The sequence below is a fragment of the Passer montanus genome, unplaced genomic scaffold (assembly GCF_014805655.1).
Source record: "Passer montanus isolate IOZ18808 unplaced genomic scaffold, ASM1480565v1 scaffold3, whole genome shotgun sequence".
Classification (NCBI taxonomy): domain Eukaryota; kingdom Metazoa; phylum Chordata; class Aves; order Passeriformes; family Passeridae; genus Passer; species Passer montanus.
The window spans coordinates 4,693,714-4,715,446 of record NW_024367707.1 but is presented as its reverse complement, the minus strand read 5'-3'; the positions used below and the strand labels follow the sequence as shown (position 1 = coordinate 4,715,446).

The window sequence follows — 21,733 nt, the reverse complement described above, 5'->3', positions numbered from 1 at the left end:
GCTACTTTGTCAGTCTTCAGAACACAATGGAGTTCTGAAGAAATATGAAGTGATACCTGGCATGTGTGTATAATCCTGCTGCTCCCTGGATTCTTTAGGTGAATTTCCTGCTCGGTGAGGTATAGGACAGCTGTATCTCAAACCATTTAGCTGCTCTATTGGTGAACGTCTTTTGACTTTTCTTCAAAATAATAGAACTTGAACTCATAAGTTAATCAAAATAGTGACCCAACCTTTATGTGGGGGTTTTGGTATGTGGTGCTTTGTATTTTTGAAAGTGGACTTAGGAGAAGGTGGACTGCTATTCATTAAAGCTGGAGACTGTTGTTTGCTGGACAATCTAGGCAACGAAAGGACTATGCTTTGTAAAATCTTAGTTATTATGTTGAAAAGGACTGACTCTGGTAAATGAAGGATGTTGCTGTCCAGGGATAGAATACCTAGCTTCATTCTAATGGCAGAGTAATTAAGAAATTGGAATACAGCTTTTTGAAAACATTGGAAGTACCTCTAACAATTCAGTTAGCTTTCTGCAACTGTCGAGAGGGTTCTGTGCAGATGGCAGCTGAAAAGCACTGTTATTGAATTAATTAGTAAGGATTTTCTAATCCAGGTAGAATTGTATTAGAAATCATCAAACTGGATATTCAATTATTCTAGCCAGAAATTTTTATCAGAGTTTTATATGGAGATGAGGTTTTGCTTGAACATGATGACAATGTGCCCAGTAGGAAGGGAAGTATGCCATTACTTATTTCCCTTCCATGGGATTTTGAAATAATGCTTTGTCTCATTTTGTTGTTGTGCACTCATAAGTGAGGTGGTGATTGCCAGGCAGAGTGACAGGATATGCCACGATGTGCTGCTGCACAGAGCTTGGCCCTGGTAGTGTGGATCTTGGCCCCTGTTGTTGCAGCTTGGGGGTGTTACTGCCTGCTTTGAAGCTAATGCTGGCAGCAGGCAAGCTGCAGGGCCCTTCAGCACCTGGGTGTTAATGGTCATGTTTGTTTCTGTGCAGGGATCCACTGGTGTGCATTAGGTTGCTTTTCAGCTGGGGTCCACAATGGATTTTCAAAAATTTCAGGATCTATCGCTCGCAGGATGAGTGTGAGATAAAAACCCACTGAAATGTGAAGTGTGAGCATCAAGTTACAAGGACTCTGCTGCTTTTTCTCTTGGCACACAGTACTTCTCAATGCTGAGGTGGCCATTGTTTGGCTCATGTGGAGAACTGGAGAAATCCTGGGTGGGATTCTGAGAAGAATCTCATTACTTGGACTGTCTCTGAGAGCCAGGTTGTTTCTGTAGATGTTCTTGCTTTGGTCTGTATTGTATCACCTCTGGATTAATACCAGTTAATGAGAACAACTGAAGAGTTAATATTGCTGTCCAATTCTTTCTTCCTTCCATTCAGATCTGGCAGAAAGTGACCTGGCATATACTCAAGCCATAATGGGCAGTGGAAAGGAAGATTACACTGGGAAAGAAGTGCTAATCCTGGGAGGTGGTGATGGAGGTATACTATATGAGATAGTCAAACTGAAGCCAAAGATGGTTACTATGGTAGAGATATCCTTTGACAAATGGCCCATCAATCATATTAACCTGAGCTTTCTGCTGATACCTTAGCACTGAGCATAATGACCTGTCAGGCTGTCTGATTTGCATGAAGAGATAGGGTCGAAAGTGAAATCTTTTTGTCAGCTTAGAGAGACCCAGTGCCTACATATTTGTGCATCATTATGCAACACCTGCTTTCAGGTTCCCAATCCATACCATAACTCTGAGTAGCAGTTTACATAAGGCTGGAAAGGAATGCCTTTGTCATCAGACTGGTGCTTTCTCTAATAACAGAAGACAGATCTGTCAAGTTTGGGCTCACTTCTGCCTTCTTGAGTTTGTCTGTTTTCCTAAAGAAAGCTATAAAAAATAGTGCCTAGAAGCAAAAGAATTTAATCGATAGAAGTGTCAGGATTTGATGAACTGTATTGATGAATTGACCAATCCTGTTCTAAAAATACCAATACAAATCAAGTTCTCAACATTCTGTAGTTGGTATAGTTTGTAACGTAAACCACTGTTAGCCATATGAGATGTTGATCTTCCTAGGTTTTGAGATCTATTTGCTGAGACTAAAAATAACTGTTTTAGAAATGTGGGTTAAAATCTTAACCTAGTTTAACTTTATGGAGTTTTCAGTAGTATTACAATTCACATTTCAGGCTTTCACAGTAATGATAACCTAAGGTATCAAAAATATTGTTAAAACCAAAAATAAGCACTTTGTGATCATCTGTTTGAATCTGGAGGCCAGTGCATAAGGTTGACTATTGAAGCACATATACCAACAGAGACATCTGATTATCTCTTTGTGAATGCCTCTTTGAGAACTTGTTTCTGAAGAAACAGAAACTCTTACCTGTATTTCTGGAATCTATTATGCCTTGACAAGCTTCAAACATTGACCAAATGGTGATTGACGGGTGTAAAAAACACATGCGTAAAACGTGCGGAGATGTCTTAGACAATCTGAAAGGAGACTGCTACCAGGTAATAAAATATTTTGTTTTTCTTTCATTACAAGGTGTATTCCAAATACATGTAGACCTAGTCTGGAAGGGCTGCTATGGCAAAGTTTTGGGGACAAGTCTTCTGACTCAAGTTTGGGAAGCTTTTTTTCCTTTTGTATGACACTTGCATATTTTAATAACTGGAGTTCACGTTGGAAGTATTTTAACTCTCAGTCTTTAGACTTCTAAAATTAATTGCATATGTAGCTTTTAAGGTATGTGAAATAGGAGAATTTTTGCTATAACTTAGAAATAATGAAGAGATAGCAGTAAGAATATTGTGTTTAACATCATTCCTTAAACTATTAAAAAGAGAGAAGAAATGTGTTTCTTAGTGGTTCTATACTGTTGAAAACAGCTGAATTTGTAATACACATTTAACAATTATTTTTAATTTGCAGGCAAAATCCCTTAGTATTACACTGCTATTATATTAAGATAAAAACCCCAACAGATGTCATGCATCCCTGCAGTTGAGTTCTTTGTGCTGCATCTGGCAGCACTTACAGATGAGTCCAGGTGTAATCTGACATGTTTCTGTTTTCATTACTGGCCCTTAGATGTTGTCACAGCTATTAACTTACAGGAGCTAGCTGATAAAAACACACAAAAAAATAACAGAAGTCATGTGCTACTCCATGGAAATCAGTGGCCCTTCATACAAATATCTTATCTCACATGTTGGAACTGCTAACTGTTGTCAGCATTTGGTAGAAAGAACTGTGGTCATAGATCTAGGAACTTTAGTCCTGGAATGCCTGTGTTTTCATTGTCATAATTCCTACAAAGTTTCTCCTTTCTATATGATTTAAAAAGTTGAAAGTGAAACCTAAAATTAAACATGTATTTAATTTTGTAATTTTTTCCTCCTAATTTCTGTGAATCCACATTTGTTCCTTTTACCTGGTCATTTTTAGGGTATTTTTAGGACTAGCAACAATATTTCATTCTTTCAGGTTTTAATTGAAGACTGTATTCCTGTACTGAAGAGGTATGCCAAAGAAGGAAGAATGTTTGATTATGTAATTAATGATCTGACAGCTGTTCCAATCTCCACATCTCCAGAAGAAGGTAAGTCTTCTAATTTATTTACCTAAACTTCTGAGAATTTTTACATTTCTGTCCTTCTGCTGCACAATAGTCTGCAGCACAAATGCTTGTATTTTTTTCAATTTAAAAAGCAAATCTGAGAAAAAAGACAACTATTTAAAAAAATTTTTTGAATATTAGAAAAGACTAGCAAGTGCCTAGCACTCTTTTAATCTCTTATTCCAGAATAATATAAAGTCATGTAGCTCTTGAGAAGTATTTGGAGTTCATACTCCAGTAAATTTTCCTCACTGCCTAATTTATCAGAAACTTCCGGAAAATTCCTTTGAAGAAAAACAATACTCCTGCCATCATTGCCATTGTGTATGGTTTGCATTTTTTTTTAATCCAGGCTTTATTTATTTTTTTTAACTTTGCAAGTCTTGAATATGTAATAAGTAAACAAGCCAATAATGTGCTGTTCTGTTTTTCAATCATTGCCCGTATGCAGATTCCACATGGGAATTTCTACGGTTGATTCTTGACCTCTCAATGAAAGTCCTGAAACAAGATGGAAAATACTTCACACAGGTATGATACTTGGATGTTATAAAGTACTGCTTTATATCTATTGCAGTTTGCATATATTCAGTTTAAAAAAAAGATAAAACTAACTAAAAATCTAATTCAAGCTGGTTTTCTCCCTTTAATGACTTAGCAGGCATTTTGCATGAAAGTTAGGATTTGCCAACTGACTTGTCTTTTTTCATTATTTCAGCTGAATATACAGTGCTTTTGTCTGGAGTTCAAAAGCATAATTTTAAGACTCAGCAAGGCACACTGCAGAATATTGCAGCTAAACAGTTCTTGGAAAAGCAGAACAGATGTACTTCATTAAGAGATACATGGTTTTTAAGCTAATGTCTCTAATTGTAGAGTGTAAAGCACAGAAATTTGTTATTCATTAAAGTGTAAAGAATTTGACATAGGTGCTGTGGGATGAGAAATCTGTATAGTCACCTCATAGGTAATAGAATTGTGGTATAGCTTTCAACAGATAATACTTAAGGTAATCCTGAATTTGAAATGCCACAAAGTTGTGTGCTGTTGTACAAGAATGTGACAGGAGCCAGCAGATGGTTCAGTGAAGTCTGAGTCTCGAAGCTGTATTTCTTTTGTCATGCTCATAAACTAGTCTTCTGATGTGTGGAGAATCTAAGTATTGTATTTTAGAATAATATCCTTAAGCTCTGAAATATATAGAAATTGGTGTACTGTAAAATTGTGCAGGTTTATAAAGAAAAGCAAAACTTGTGGGATGAGGTTTCTGGCAATTCTAATATGCTGCTCCATTTTAAAATGCTGTGGTTGTATGGGCAAGATAAATTATCTTGTGGTTGAAATGTAAGATATGATTAATATGGTTTTACCACACTTCAAATTTTAATGGCATTTCTGTCCTGTTAATTGTGGAAATATTTGTGGCAAACTTTGCTATCAAAAGGACAGTAAATATTTTGTAAATAGAGCAAGTCATTGTGTTGCAGTTGCTGTCCTTGTAGCATACATGGTGATACTAGCTCACCTTGTTGGAATGAAGATAAATGTATGTCTGGGGACAGGTTTTGTTGGACTTTCCAGAAGGACTCTTAAAAAGAAGCTTGTGCTGAAAGCTGAAATGATGGCTGTGCTGCAGCCAGAGGGCAGGCAGGTTGTTCTGTGTCAGCTGGAACCAGCCGAGGTGGAGACTGGTGCAGCCCCTGCTGCTTGCTTTGTCCTCATGGGAGGAGGCAAGTCAGCTCTCCAGCATGTGATTGCACAGAAAGAAGGAAAGGACAGCAATCCTGAACCAGCCCTGCTGGGTTTTAGATGTTGTGAAACTATCCAGTGTTAGATTTTCTGCTCCCAAAGAAACAGCGTGTACATGGCAGGATGGGAAAGAAACAATATTAAAAATGATGTGGCTTAAAATTGAATTAGGGTTTATAGGTAGGCAGTGCAAGGGCTGGAGTATAGAAACAGTGTTCTCTAGCAATTTAGTCTTCCTGAAGATGTTGAAAAAAGGACAATTAATACTGGGGCAGACAGCTATTAGAGCTTTTGATACATCCATTGATAGACTACTCAGCCCATTTGATGGTCCTTGTAGCCACTTCCCAGTTGGGCCTGAAAAAACAAAATAGTCCTCTCTAAAAATTGAATAACCCTCTCTATTGGGTTAATATGGCCAGGTTTTGATAGTGGGAGGGTGTGAGAAGGGCTCCCATGTCCAACAGAGGCAATGCCAGCTGGCTCCAGGATGGACCTGCTCCTGACCAAGGCTGAGCCCATGACTGACTATGGTAGTGCCTCTGGGATAAGATTTTTAAAGGGCCAAAAGTTGCTGCACAGCAGCCAAAGAGAGAAGTGAGAACGTGGGAGAGAAATGGCTCTGCAGACTCCAAGGTCACTGAAGGAGGGGCAGGAGATGCTTCAGGTGCCAGTGCAGAGATTCCCCTGCAGCCCATGATGAAGACCATGGTGTAGCAGGCTGTGCTCCTGCAGCCTGTGAAGCTCCACAGGGGAGCAGAGATCCACCTGCAGCCCCTGGAGGGCCCCATGGTGGAGCTTGTGGATACCTGAAGGAGGCTGTGACCCTCTGGGAAGCCCACACTAGAGCAGGCTTCCTGGCAGAACCTGTGATGCTGCAGGGGACCCATTCTGGAGCAATTAATGAAAAACTGCAGCCCATGGAAGGACTCATGTTGGAGAGGTTCATGGAGGACTGTCTCCTGTGGGGGGAGACCCCACACTGGAGCAGAGCAGAGTGTGAGGGGGAAGGAGCAGTAGAAATAAGATGGGATGAACTGACCACAATCCCCATTCCCCATCCTCCATCAGTGCAGTGGGGAGGAAGTACAGAATTTGTGAATAAAGTTCACTCTGGGGAGGAAAGAGAGGTAGGGGAAGGTATTAACATTTGGGTTTATTTCTTATTATCCCACTCTGATTTGATGAGGAAATTGAGTTTATTACCCATGTTGTCTGTTTGCCTGTGACAGTAACTGGTGAGTTTTTGATCCCCAGCCTTATCTTAGCCCATGAGCCTTTTGCTGTATTTTCTCTTCTCTGTCCAGCTGAGCAGGGGAATGTCAGGGTGTTTTTTGTGGGCACCTGGCACCCAGACAGGGTCAACCTCCACACCCTCAGACAACTCAACAGTCTGGCTGTAGGATGAACATATTATTAAGGTGCTTTAAATAAAATTGGCTGTCTATAAATTTGTTTAAATTACTTAAATTTAAGTTCAATTGAACTAACTGAAGCTTGCTATGTGGAGGATTGGTTAGACTATAGACAGAAGGTCAAACATGACTACTACCAACTTTGCCAGCTTAGTCACACATTGGGAACTCAGAAATGATTTTGAGTGTTCTATTGTGTTTGCTATTAAATGCCAGTGGTTTTATCTCTGTGGAATTGGGAGTTTAAGTTACTTTTGGTCCAGCAATCTGCTTCCAGGATGCTTATGTTACATAGCAGGCCTTGCTGAAGAAATCATGTGCCTTTTAAGGCAGTTGTGTTTTTAAAATGCAGGACTCTGTGTGCCCCCAAGCCCCTTCTTTGCATTTTAGTTCTTTAAAACAAAAAATATTAAATATCATCAAGAAAAGGGACTGAGGCAATGTCCTTTTGTTAGAGTGTCATCTTTGCTATGGTGAGGAATTGTTTCTGGAATTGGGAGTTTAAGTTACTTTTGGTCCAGCAATCTGCTTCCAGGATGCTTATGTTACATAGCAGGCCTTGCTGAAGAAGTCATGTGCCTTTTAAGGCAGTTGTGTTTTTAAAATGCAGGACTCTGTGTGCCCCCCAGCCCCTTCTTTGCATTTTAGTTTTTTAAAACAAGAAATATTAAATATCATGAAGAAAAGGGACTGAGGAGGGAATGTCCTTTTGTTAGTGTCATCTTTGCTATGGTGAAGAATTGTCTTGTAGGAAAAATGCAGCAAAAGGATCGTTGTCCTGGTGACCACTAGCCAGCAATTACAGTTGTCTCTTCTGCCTTGGCATTATGTTGTATTGACATTGAAAATTTCTCTCCTTTGTAGTTTGTAGTCTGTCCCCTTGCACCCTGAACAGAATCATGTGCATCTAGTCAGGATGTCATTAATTTTAATGCTTTACCTAAAAGTGGAATTGTTCACAGAATACCACCCTTTCCCATAATGTATTCCTGTCTATCTGAATGTCACTGCTGGGAAAAATAAAGGGAAATGCTCATCATCTCTTCATTGAGCTCTGCACAAGTTTTAGAAAAAAAATCTGATCTGCACGTGAATTTTCAGCAGGTAGGGTCTAGTGCTGTCTAACTCCAGATGGAAATAATTTATCTGAGATTATAAAAAGAATTGTTTCTGGCATGCTGCTCTTAACACACCTGGTGGTTCCCTCGGGATTCCTTCCGTGGTGATCCTCGAAGCAGTCTCCAAATGCTGCTGCAGAATGTCTTGTCACCACTAGATGGAGGCAGGTAACCGGTATTGCCTGGCAATTTATTAACATTTATAGAGATTCTGCCTGTGGAAGGTTTTTCAGACTATTTGTTCGTATTCCTAGGGGATATAAGAACTTAGGTGGCCAATTTTAAGATGCAGGAGGGACTTTGTCCTTTTTTTCAGCTCTGAAAAGATGTAAAAGGGCAGTTAATGGATGTCATTCTCTGCTGGTTTAAGTTTGTGTCTAAGTGTGTTTGGGGAAAAATGCTTCTGTTTTCTCTGTGCAAATAGTAATCACAGCTTAGAACAAAAACTTGTATGAGTAGCAGCCATGCTTTACACGCCCTTGCTTTTCTAGCTGCATCATCCATATTGAGTGTTGCAGCCTACACAGGATCTGCACAGGGAGACATGAGCTTTAGGGCCCTTGATCTGCAGAACTTGCAAACCTGTCTGTGGGTTTAAGACTTGAAGCTTGTTTGTGAAAACTTTCTATTAAACAATACCACCACTCTGAGCTTCCATGGTCATATGGCATGCTCTTATTTCCATTCTTTTCCTTCTGAAGCTGGTGCTTTGAAGTGTTTTATGATATGATAGGATAGGAGGCCATATCTGTGAGGTGTTTGGTGTTATGCCCTCCAAGGAGGGACAGTTAGAGGTACGGGCTCCCAGCCATCATAGTGGAGAGAAATGGGAATTGATAAGGATGTAAGACCTTGGTGTATCCTGAGGTCACTTTCATCTCTGATATTCCTTCCCAGCAATTTGTTTCCAAACATGTCAAGTGTTTTTACAGTATTGGACTTTCTAAAAGTGTGATTTTTATGTGGCCCAAGTGATTCCTTTCAGGTGAGTATATATACTTGTAGATATCAGCCTGATATGTGGCTACTGTTTACCTGAACCATCATTCTTGTGCATTCACAGTATCACATGAGGATTGTCCCAAGAGCTGTGAAAACATGCTCTATCAGGTGCTGGGACTCATTGTAAGGTTGTCTTTGAGTGTCAGTGGATTATGTGTAGCCAAGAAAATGCCTTTTTCTGTGCTAAGTTTTTGTTCTGTTGATCTAATCTTTTGAGGCTGAGAAGGCTATAATTTTCAGCCTGTTTATGTGGTAGAACCTTTAAAAATACCTCTGAACAGGAATTTGTGACTTCCTGGTTGGAGTCACTCAGCCCAGGCAGGATAGAAACTCAGACCACTCTCAGGCTCCAGTAAACAGCACTGACCCACTGGAGGCATCTTGTGTCTCCCACACGAACATGTGGCCCTTCACTAAGCTGTCTCTTCCTGGCCACTCTCTTACACTGCCCTCTGAATGTCCAGACAGTCATCATGTTGCTCCATAGTTAGATTCCTTTTTTTGGCTGCTGAGTGGGCTTTCTAATTAGCATTTCCATTGAGGGAACAAGATTCTCCATGACTGAACCATGAAAGGAGGCTGGAAGAATAGCTGTATGTCCCTGTGTGAGCCTCTGTGATTTCTTGGTAGCTTGAGAGACTTTAAGGAACAGACATTTTCATTTCCTTTTGTTGCTGAGAGTTTAGCCACTGGAGTTGGGTTTGCCTCCATTATTTCCTTAACAGCCCTCCCTGTCCCCAAAACCTAAGCCTAGCTTTGATGCTGATGTTTCATGCTCTGTGTCTTACTGCTTAATAGTCACTCTGAAATGAGGAAGGATAAAACCCAACCATGGCCATGTCCAATTCTGGCACATTGTTATAAAATAAAAATAGAAACCCATGCTAAACATAAAATAAACTTCTCTGGCATGCAGTCACAGACAAAGGTGGCCTGTGACAATAACATATGGGGTAAGACATGTAAAAAATAGGCAAGTATGGAAAAAAACCCTTTCACGTACTTTCAACTCACTAGTTTACTTTCTGAGGGTTGGAGGAAGCGTAGTGGCCTAAGTTCAACATGTAACCAGTTGATGGACACATCTTCTTTGTAGATGGGCAGAGTTAAATGGAACTTACAAGGTTAATTTAAGCAATTTGTTTTTGCTATTACTTTAAGGAGTGCTTTTTGTCTGCCCAGCATTGTATTTGTTATTTAAATTTGTTGTGCATTGTCTTGTAGAAAGATAAAAATTAAACCCATGGAACTACAGAATTCATGCCTTGTGAGAGCCCAGAAAAAATGCATATTGGAGATGGGCATGAGCTGTTGAAGTGAGTGCAAGCATTGAGCAGACTCAGGATGCAAAGGCTATGAAACAGTTCAGGAGCCAACTGTTTTAAGGAAGGTTTTAGAGATTAAGATTTGTTAATCTCAGAGTTAAAACTGCCTCAAGTACTTTTGTGTCAGAAAGATGCATCTTAATGGTAAAAAAAATGGTCGTCATTCTTCTGGTTCTTACCTGCCAAATTGACATGTTTGTTCCATGTTTGGCATGGAACAGAGATGAAGTGAGGGGGGGCTGGGGAGAGGAGTTTGGAAGGGGCTTTTGTATTATGTTGAAAAATTGGCTGAACCCTGTGGGGAAAATAAAAGAAAGTGATTTTGCTTTTTGAAAATGTGTAATTGGTGAGTCATCGGCTTTAAACCTTGTTAAACAGCATTCAGTATTAGCTGTTGTTTGAGTTATATGGTGTCTGTTCAGAACAAACAATGCATTGCTCTACCACATAACTCTTCATTAGGCAGTGGGAGTTAAAGTGAACACTGCGTTGCATTCTGGGCTTGGTTCCCTGTGGCATTTTGGTGATCCTGGAACATCTAAGTGTGATTGACATTGTTACTAACACTGTAGTCTTGGCTAATGAAGCTGGTCATGTTTTAAAGATAGGTATTAATAATACTGATTTTTTTTTCAACAAGTTTATTGAAATAAGCCTTAAGTTTTGTAGATTTGATTTTTGGAGTGCTTAACTTTGTGTTGAGTAAAGCCAGATAGTTAAAAAAAAAACTACGCAGAAAGCTATAAAATCTTGTAATGTTTGTCCAGAAGAAAAAGGTTGATAAAAGAGCCAGGTGAGTTGTGTGAACCTTTAGGCAAGATCTTGATTTGGAGACCGGGGAGCTGTGGGTTTGAAAAGTAAAAATTGTTTCTTGGCATGTTCATTGTTCCTGTAATTTGTTTTCCATGGTGTCTGCAGTGATTTGTCTCTTGCTGGAGAAGGGAGAAATGATGAAATAGTGAAGCGACAGTCTGGGAAACTGTATACTCTTCTATCATTGTATATCCTGTTCAACTTCCTACGTAATAGTGGTGTGCTCTGTAAATTACCTAGCAGTGTTCCTATTTATGACTCAAATTACACACACAGGTTGTTTTTTAGTTTTCGTTTGCATTCAGTCTGAGGTTGAAACAAAATGATATGTTTGGTGAAGGGCAGCTGAACCAAAAAAGCCCACCACAATCCCCTGGATAATAACAGGTTACTAAACAAGTACTGCAGGACTCTGTTCATTGTGCTCAGTTTGTGTTACTCTTCTACTTTTTACAAATCTTATTTCTTTTCTGATACCCAAACCCAAATATGAAAATTTCTATATACAAAGTCACCTTCCTTTACCAAATAAACAAGTACTGGTTTGTTTGTGCAATATGATCAAAATTATAATTAAACATGTTTTATGCAAGTTCTTTTGAAGGCGTGCTTTCCCAAATATGATTTTTAAAAGATTAGAGAGTGATAGAATAGAGTGTAGTCATAGGATTTTGTGGTGTGGAAGGGGCCCACAACAATCATCCAAGTCCAACTCCTGGCCCTGTACAGGACAACCCCAAGAATCACATCATGTGCCTCAGACCATTGTCAAGATGCTGTGTTAAGATTTTTTTTTAAAGTTGAGGTTTTCTTTTCGACTTGTGAAGACTTGAGCACAATCCAAAAGAAAAACTGAGCAGGATGCAGAAAATTCAGAGGAAGATGAGTGGAATGAATTCTCTTTTCACTTTCTCTGGAAATAGAAATGTTTTAAATACACTGTGAAAAAATCCTACCAATAAAAAGTAGGAAAAATAGTATAAATCCCAAAGTCAGAATGTACATTTTACACTTTGGTTCTAGTTATCATTTCATGTTGTTACATCGAAAAATCAGTGTAAATGGGGCTGTTTAGAAATACTGATTTCAAATGTTACCTCTGCTTGTTTTAGCCTCTGCCTGTTCTATGCTTTATAGAGCACAGACAGTACTTGTTCAAACGCATCTTAGTTCCTTGCTTTGTGAAAATTAATTTTCAATTGTATTGTGTGCATGTAATAATTTTAAGGCCATTTAAAAAAAATCTGGGAGCACCAAAAATGAGCTGCACAGTTAAACAAGTCTTTCATAAAGCCTCTGCTCCTGGATTTAAAAGCTTTGCAGTGTCTTAGGAGAGCAACACAATGTGTGAAACATAGGCAGTCAGACACTTTGGAAGCTTTGAGTAAGTCCTTGGTTCCTGGGATCCTCATTTCAAGTTAGAGATTGTACAATACTGAATAAGATGCAAATGTAAGGAAGCTGATTTTTTCTTTAGATCTGGTGTTTTCTAATTGAGCCATCTGCATTCTTTCACAGTCAGGAGCAGGTTACACATGTTACTGAATGGCAGGAACGAAAGAGATACTGCATTCAATGGTCAGTTAAAAAACCCCCAAAATTATGTGTACTTGTATGTACACACAAACATTTCCCAAAGTCATTCAGAGCAGCAGGAAGATCCTGTCATTCTGCAGATGGAGGTTGTTGCTTTAGACTCCTTTTCTTTCTAACACAACTTCTGTGCCTTGAATTTCTCACTATCATTTTGTGGGGCTTTGGCTCTTGTGCTGGATCTTTAGGGACTGTGTGTATTCGTTAACACCAAAATTTTCTTTTTGTTCTTTTTGCCTTCTTTGGCAAACGTTCCTCCACTGGAAGTGGTAAAATGTGTGGGAAAGCTGAGGATTTTTGTATTGAGACTAGCTCTTGAAAATGCTAGTTAATGCTTCTGTATCTACTGATCAGAAATCAGAAGAGGAAAGCAGGGTTTGTGCTAGATCACGATAAAAGACATTTATACTACATGCTAGTAAGTCCAACCACTACGGGAAGATGGGGACATGCATCTGCTGAAGATCTCATCCTGCCCCACATATGGCCAGGCTGGCACACACATTCATAGTCATCATATAACTTGCTGTTGATGTGGGGTGTTACAGCATGGTTGGCTTGTCATGTTTGGGGCCTGGGTTCATCATGTTTGGGTTGAGCTGGAGATTCCTCAGGACAGTGGTGGAAGTAGAAGACTACAAATCAATTCATTTGGCTGTCAGTGTGCCAGTATCTCCACCTCAACCACAATGGCGGAATATATTTTCTCTGTGCTGTGCCACAGAAACAGTACACTTCTTTTTGGTGAGTCTTCATTCAGTGCATCATACCTGGGAAAAAAAAACAACTGTGGTTTGTAGACCACACAGTGGTGACTATTCAACTTCACTTAATTTCAAAGTAGCATCCAGATAACTTGTATTTGCCACACTCTTCTTAAGACCATTGAATTCAAGGTTGTAAAGTGTTTGCTTGTCTACTTGGTTATGTAGTCAAGAAACTTGACAAAGCTTTTTTGATTGAACTTACACAATTGACTTTTATTGCTTTGGGTAGTTGGTGTTTGTTCAGTCTGGTGTTCTGGTGAGCTCACTGTAACCACTAAGTCTTCAAATGTGTTATGGATATGGAGAACTCAGACTTTTAGTGAGACTTTCTCCATATGCACACCCCAGGTATACATTGCAGTAACTTCTGCTTTTTATTAATAATTAGCCTGGGACAAGGTAGTGCTTGCAAATAGAAGTTGCTTGGGGGAGAGTTGGGTGGGGTTTTTGTCTTTTTTTTTGGGTGGGGTTGGGTGTTTGCATTTTTTTGGGGGGGTTTTGGACTTGGGGTTTTTGGGGGTGGGGTGTTTGTTTCTTGGGGTTTGCTTTTTTTTTAAATTCCTCACTCAATCCTTGATGTGTTTGTATGCCAAGAATGAGGTGTTGTTTCACTCCCAAGACAAAAAAAGTATTACAGGAAAATCTTCTTTTTCAGAAGTATGACATGTGGAAACTCAAGATAATGTAGCCCGCAGCCAGAAAACTTCTATATAATTTGTTGTATTTTGTCATATTGCTTTGTAGAAGAATCTGTTTAAAATTAATAGGCTATAGTTTTTTGAAAGTGCATTTAAACACTGTAAGATCTAGGCAATGTTAAATAACTGAGAAAAATGTGGATGTTGTAATACCGTTTACTAATATGTTTAAGCAATTATAAAGAAAATGGTCATGGAGTAGATGTTATAGGTAAACAACACATGGTGGTCTGTTCTAACTGGAAGCCCTCATATAATGGTTGCTCCTGCTAATGAGAATATAGATAATCCCCCCCATACTTACCCTTTCTTGAAAGGATACAAATTATTGTTTGCTGTAGGCAGAATGAAGACAAGCTGTTCAGTGTTTGCATTGTAAATATTAAATATTAAGAACGGCATGTATTTGGTTCTGAAATATGTGGGAGCCTTGCAGTAATGTCAAAATGTATATGTTCATCTGAAATTTTGCTTATTTGCTTGATTGTGACTGGGTTTGTTTTTTTTTTTCTTTAGGGAAACTGTATCAATCTGACTGATGCCTTGACTCTGTATGAAGAACAGCTTAGCAGGCTTTATTGTCCTGTGGAGTTTTCAAAAGAAACTGTGTGTGTTCCCTCCTACATGGAATTGTATCCTTAAAGACTGAAGAAGGCTGGAGAATGTGTATTAATAAATCAAACAAGCATAGCTTGTTTGGAGGTAATGAACTCAAGCAAAAAGGCAGTTCTGATTTAAATATTTAATGGGGTTTTTTTCATAGCAAATGAAGTATTGCAGTTTTGAGTATAATTGTAGGAATTGTTTTCTAAAAGTGCTATAAATTCACAGCTGGTAAAATGATCAGCGCCTTTCATGCATAGGCTGTGTTTTTTTTAATGTTTTTGAGTGGTGTATGTGATGTAGGATAAACTGTGTGGTAAGGGTAATGCTGCCTGGGAGTTCTAACAAGGCTGTATCTTCTTACTTTCTTTTCTTCTTTTAGTAAAATGAGAAACTAACTTCATACAGGTTAGCATGATCCTGATCTTTAGATATTATCTGACAGAGCTGTTCTTGAACATACAGCTCAGACTTTAAGGCTGGGAAATGGAGAAGAGTGATTCCTAACAGGTTAGTGTTACTGGAAAAAAATATTCCAGGTAGAGGGGTATGCATCTTCCCAGCAACATCCCATTCCTAAAAATAATCCCTCAGAATTTCTTTAATTTGTGGGTGGTAAGGAAGTTACATAAGGAGCCTAGAAGTTTAAACTTCAAGCCCTTAGTGTGAGAGGGGCATTTTGATCTGCTGTAAGGCGGTTCTGCCATCTGCATTTGCCTTGAGTGTTCGCTGCTTTTGTGGCATCTCCCTGGAAATGTTTCTGCAGAGTGAAGCCTGCTGTGGCTGTCTCTCTTGACAGGAAACATCTTTCCACAATCTTCTTATTTGTAATACATTAAGCACACACTACTGCCCCAGCCTTTCTTCTGTGTGTGTGCCCATTTGCCTCCCTCCTGTGTCTCTAAGAGGTTCAGTGCTCACTGCTGCAGCCCCCATACTGACCCTATACTGACTCCAGACTGACTGCAGCCAGCTCCTCCTGCTTCTCATTATTGGCAGCTCTCTGTGAAATGCAGATTTGACCTTGCATTTTCCAGACAAAAGGATGTGAAGGATATCAAGATACTTGCCATTTAAGCTTACAGTTTCAGAGAAACTGGTTACTTTTGCCTTTGTGACTGCCAGACCTTAATGGAACATGTCTGTGTTTTCAAGAGTATGCATCTTTGAACTGCTGAGTCAAGAAGGGAATCCAGGTAGATTTCACTTTTGAGTGTTTCCCTATCCTTTATGAGCTACCAGAAGTTTTCAGAATTTAAATATTAGTAAAAAGAACTGCATTTTAACTGTGTACAAGTGTTGCCTTTTTTCCTTAACTACTTATTTTCTCCAGATGGGTATTCTACACGATTTGGAAGAAACAGACTGACATCTGAACATCAAGATTATTTTAGATGATCCTAAATGTACATGCTGCATGGAGCATATAGGCCTGCCACATGCTGCATATTGGCATCTTGAACCTTTAAATTATATGCTGTAGATGATCCTGAAACTTAGTCATGCTATTGATTGTGAATTCTTTAAATGTTTTTTTATTATTATTTTAATTTAAAAGCAAATGGAAAATGTATATTTTGACGAGCTAGGGTGTTATTTTTGAAAGTCAACTTAGATGAATAAGCAGCAAAACTATATAGCTGCTGACTGCACTGAACCTTTAGAATGTGATCCTTTTTATTTTTTTGTAGATCTTTGCAAACTGGTTGATTAAAAAAGACATCTTTAGCATTTCATCCCTGAAGGGTGGTCCATGGAGTTTTTGTTGTTTTTGCTTTTCCAACAGATTTTTCATTTGTGGTGCTTTTTAAAAATGGGAGAGGGTTTTTGTGTGGTTTTGGTTTTTTTAAATGAACACTGCAGTGCTTCCATACAAAGAAGGGCATAACTAAGAAGAAAATAATCTTGTGGGAGAATACCCCAAGTTCTTCGTTGCAAAGGGAAGAAAGCCAGTCTTAAATTTTTATTTACCATAGCAATTCATCATTGCTGGAATCTCTGCTGCAGAAGAATCTTTGGCCTTTTACCTCCTGGATTATTTTAGTTGCTGCCATATTGATTATTTGGATTCTGATATGGATTTGACAGTAGCTTTGTACTGAAGCATGTAGATCAAGGATGGGTTTTCATTCCACCATGGTGCAAGAAATTGGGTGTAATGAGGTTCATGTGGGCATATCCTCTCCCCAGCCTTATGGGAAGCACTAAATTTTTGATGTAAATTTGGCTTAGAGGATGAAGAAATGTGGGTGTGATATGATCTATCTTTATGTGCACCTGTACTGAATGTTTTGAAGTGTGTGTGCGCTTCAGTAGGGTCAGTGCTGGTTGTATTGCCACAGATGGGCCACATTGTGTGAGGCTCTTGCTCAGTTAGATTCACTTGCAGTGTAAAAATCAGTAGAAGCTGGGGTGCCTTGTAGTTCTGTTCTGAAAAAAAAACCAAAACATTTTTCTTCAGCAGTTTCTCATGCTGTCAGAAATTATATTTTTGTAAGAGTTTGCTGTGTAGCGACTAAAATATTCGTGCTTAAAAATCCCACTTGAAAGGAGGTAGTAAAGATATGACCAGTATGTGCATTTTTTACTTTTCCAAGGTAGAATAAAAAGTGCACTATTTCCCTGAACACTCTAATCCTGAGCAATGATGTTTCACCATATCAACATTTTCTTAGTTCTCTTGGAGAGAGTTGATTTGCCCTGCTAATATACTGTTAATGAAAAAAAAGTACAAAAGCTGTTCTTTATGCTTCTAAACCATACATAAAGAAAAATTTTATTGCATCCCACATATATGAACTTTCCATAGAATCTGAGCAGCCTATGCAGAATTCCAGAGTGATACTCGAAAATGTGCCAAAATTTGCTTTTTCTTTGGCCTGTAGTTGGTCTAAATGTTTTCAGTTTCGACAGCCAATAGAAGCATTTTTTAATCTTACTATTTTAAACCATCTCAGTTAATTCTCTAAAATACACAGGGCACAGTTCTTCCATGGCCTACAGCTTGTGAATCACTGAATACTCCCAAAGAACAGAGCTTCCCTCTAAATAGAATAGTTTCCTGTATTTCTCTGAGTGTTCTAGGTCTGTTGTAGACATCCCAGAAAATACTTTGATATTATTACCTGTAATCTAATAGAGACTCTTCATTTATGATCCAGGACTGCAGTCAGTTTGTCTAGCTGCAGATGAATGCAGATGTCCTGTAAACAGGTGTATCCATAACTGTGCAAGCATGAATATTTCCATTGGTTCTTAGTGTGATTACTCATGTAGATGAAGTGAAGCCCACAGGGACTGAGCTCAGAGCATCTGTGTTCCTGGGTGAGCTTGGCAGATGTAGAAATCAGTCACAACAGGTGGGGGTGCTTTGGTTTTTAGCACGGAAACTTGTGAACTAGAAGATGACATAATCTGCTTGTTGTACCAGGGCTTGTCCTTCCTTTGGTATTGCTGCACAGGGAGCTGCTGGGTGTGCAGGGATCTTCTGTAAAGATTCCCAGAATGACCAGGGGACCTGAATTGCATATTAATAACTGAGAGGCAGCAGTGCTTGCAAACTTTTCAACTAGTAGAGTATGAAGAGAGTTGGAAGAATTATCTTTTTTCTTTAACTTTTTTTTAACGTAGTGTTTTGCAGTGATAGATGCAGTATAAAGCAATTCAGCAAACACTGAACATTATATTTTTTTAAGTTGCTGAATTGATCCGGAGCAAATATATATACACATTGTTAGTCTTTATTTATTTGTTGCTGTAGTATAGATTTTTTTTAAAGAAAAGTCTGTGTGTTAGAATTTTCAAATGCAAACTGCTATAGCTGATCAGTTTTCCATGTTCAAGGGCAGTTGGGAAATGGCTGTGATTGGTGCACTATGTATGCAAACAGTTCCCAAGACATAGTTAACATTAGAGGTTTCTTAATTATTCTTTGCACTAAATGCTGCTTCCACCTAGAAGTTATTGATTGATAGTAGTTTGTGCAAGGAGAAGACTGCTGGCATTGTATCTACTGCATCAGTGCAGTGCACGTGTTAAAATAAAGGTACGCTCTCATTATTTGTGTGTTTGAATTGTTAAATCCATTGTGGACTCAGTGTTCAAATGACAGAATTGATGGGTATGATGCTTGCCATTGTACCTCCTCTTGCCTTGTTGCATAAAGGTACTTCCTGATCCTTTTATTCAGTATCTTTTCTGTCTCAGATTAATAAATTGTTATTTTCCATATAATAAATGCTCAGGTAAGATACTCTGTATATGGAACAGTGCAGTGATACTTGTAATGGGGAGAATCACTTGAGGCTTCAGTGATATTTGTCTAGAAAGAGTTAATTTTCCACACAGCATTTTAGATGTGAATTCTTTGAAGGTCTCTTAAGTGGAAGTTTGAGTTTTTCTGCTGAAGCAGTGAGTTGGCTTTAGGTGACGGTGTAGCTCATTGTGTGGCACAGAGAAAAGACAGGCTTAGGAGAAGTCAGTGTGACATTGAGAATGATGGAAACTGGCACAGAAGTTTAGGAAACAGGGAGAAGGGCACAAAGAGGATGGGCACATCAAAGAAGTTATTAGTCTTTCCAAATCACACGCCAGAATAATGTCATACATTGAAAGAATGACATTATTCCCAGAAAATATAGAGAGATTGACATGAATTCCAGCTAATTGGAAAAGAGAAGTATTCACATCTGCATTAAGTGCAGTAGTAGCAGAAAGTTTGCTAGTAGGGAAAAAGAAAAGGGGGGGAAAGTCTTAACTTTGAGGGGAAAAAAAGTCTCACACATAGACTGAGGGTAGAATAAGGAGTAATTTTGGAGTGCCTGCATGCACAGTAGGGAAGATGGGTACCTTGGGTTTTTATTTTTGCTGTTTGAGAGTTTGAGGTGTTGACAGCTTGCTGGAGGGAACAAGGTGAGAGGACGGGTGAGAGGAAGAGAACTCAATTTCTTATTTTAATTGAGGAATAGGAAACTGCAGATGATGTTGCCTGTGGGTAATAGGAGAAAGCTGACAAACTTTGCCCACAGAGAGAAGAGTAGTTGGAGTCATTAGAGATGCCAAGGGAGCAAGTGAGAGAAGTAGCAAAGTAAGCAACTGCTGCAGTGATTAATAATAGCACTGAGCAGCTCAGAAGTGCCTTTTTGAAATGTGGAATGCTTTAGGAAGCAAGGAATGGGAACTGGGAAGATATTAAAAAGTTCATACTGTGGTCATACATTGCAGTGAACTTGAGCTTCAGAGGTAGAAGTGGGGAAGGTAGAAAGAAGGAAAAGTAAAATGTGAAATTAACTTCATAATTGGAAATGTGATGAGAAGTATTCGTGTGCAGTGTCAAGAGTGGAAAGGGTGCAGGGGCAAGAAGCATTGAGTTGAAAAGGAACTGAGGAAATGAGCCAGGAAGAGGAACCAAGAAAAAGGACAACACAACAGATGTGGTGTGGGAATTTGGGGAACACATCTGGACATACAAAAAAGTGCCAGTCATACTGCCCAGCCTGTCCTCTGATGGTATTGGATGGAGAAAGAGAAATTAAAAACATTTGGGTTTGTTTTGTTCGTGGTTTTTTCTAACTGAGTAATGAGTGCAAGATGTCTTCTAAGTATTTTCGAAGGAAAAGAGCTTAACTGCTGGAAATTAAAGGAAGACTAAAAGGAAACTTCAGATTAAGGAGTGTTTAAGGGTAGACTGATTACTGAAGCAAATAAATACAAATTTCATGAAGTCCAAAGGCAAGGCAGCTGTGGGATTTAACTGTCATGGATTGTCATTGAGCATGGAAGGGAGGAAGGCAGGAAGATACCAGTGGCGTCTCTGCTGTCTTCAGCTCGTGGAACTGGAAGTACTGATCAGAACTGGCAAATGTATGGTATAACTAAAAAGCACTGCTACAGCCACCCGACTTCAACATGCCATGATAACTTTGTGTGTTACTTGAGAGGAAATTCTCATCAATGATGAATGCACAGCACAATGTGCCATATTACCTGTGCAGCACCCAAATACAAAAGTATTTTATTGGTGTATAATGGAAACATTTTAATGCAGCTGTTCTTTATATAGGCACAGAAATGCACCAATGGAATAAAATAATGGTTTAGTAGATGGGAATAACAAAGATAAGTCTGTACAGCTCTGTGACTACTTTTGTTGTTCTGGTAGTTGCTAATGTTATCTAAGACTTCCCCGTTTAACTTCACTTAATTATCAGACCTGATAGGCTTGATTTCAAAAACTATTTTTATTTCATGCTTTGTCCTGGTTCTGCTCTTAAGCTCCTCACTGGGACATTCTGTGTGAAATTATTTCCTAGTGATTGGCATGTCTTGTAGCACTTAGGTGTTTTCAATGATGTTTTATAACCACTGGTTAGTTAATTGGGGTGGAAGGATGACAGGTTTTTTTCAGGAAACAAATTTTTGACAGCTCATTGTTTAAAATGAAGACTGACAGAATACTTATAGGATCATGCCATGACTTTTCTTTTTAGAAAGGGCCAAATACTGTTAGAAATCTTCACTTGTGTCTTGAATTAAAATGTTTATACTAGGATTGTAAAATTCTTATGGTATATATAACAGTTAAATACTAAGGAAAGGAAAGTTACCTGCTGGCATTTTCTGGAGCTGATAAACAGACAGCCATGTGGCTTAAGTTGTAGTCCAGATGCACTTAATAGAAGTATTAAGATAATAAACAATTAACCTAATACTGCCAACACTAAACCATGTCCCTGAATGCCATATCTGCTCCATGGATGGTGACTCATGTGCTTCCCTGGACAGCCTGTTCCAGTACTTCACAACGCTTTCAGTGAAGAAAATTGTTCTTAATAGCCACTGTAAACTGCCTGTGGTACTAAGAGGCTGCTGGCTCTTGTCCTACTGTTTATTACCTGGGGGAAAAGAGTGACCCCCACCTCTCTACAACCTCCTTTCAGGTGGTTACAGAGAGCAGTAACGTCTCTCCAGTCTTTTTTCAAGGCTAGGGAAA

At 38.9% G+C, this 21,733-nt stretch overlaps 1 protein-coding gene across 1 annotated transcript in view; it reads left to right on the top strand.

Annotated features, from left to right (window-relative positions):
- The window catches only part of SMS (spermine synthase), a 43,158-nt gene extending 24,164 nt beyond the window's left edge, over positions 1-18,994 (top strand). Inside the window, exons 6-11 of the mRNA XM_039714294.1 lie at positions 1,415-1,569; positions 2,461-2,550; positions 3,527-3,641; positions 4,111-4,190; positions 14,656-14,771; positions 16,076-18,994. Of these exons, the coding sequence (XP_039570228.1) occupies positions 1,415-1,569; positions 2,461-2,550; positions 3,527-3,641; positions 4,111-4,190; positions 14,656-14,771; positions 16,076-16,118 (599 nt within the window). The 3' untranslated portion in view covers positions 16,119-18,994. The remainder of the gene's footprint in view (positions 1-1,414; positions 1,570-2,460; positions 2,551-3,526; positions 3,642-4,110; positions 4,191-14,655; positions 14,772-16,075) is intronic.
- Positions 18,995-21,733: the final 2,739 nt, after the last annotated feature.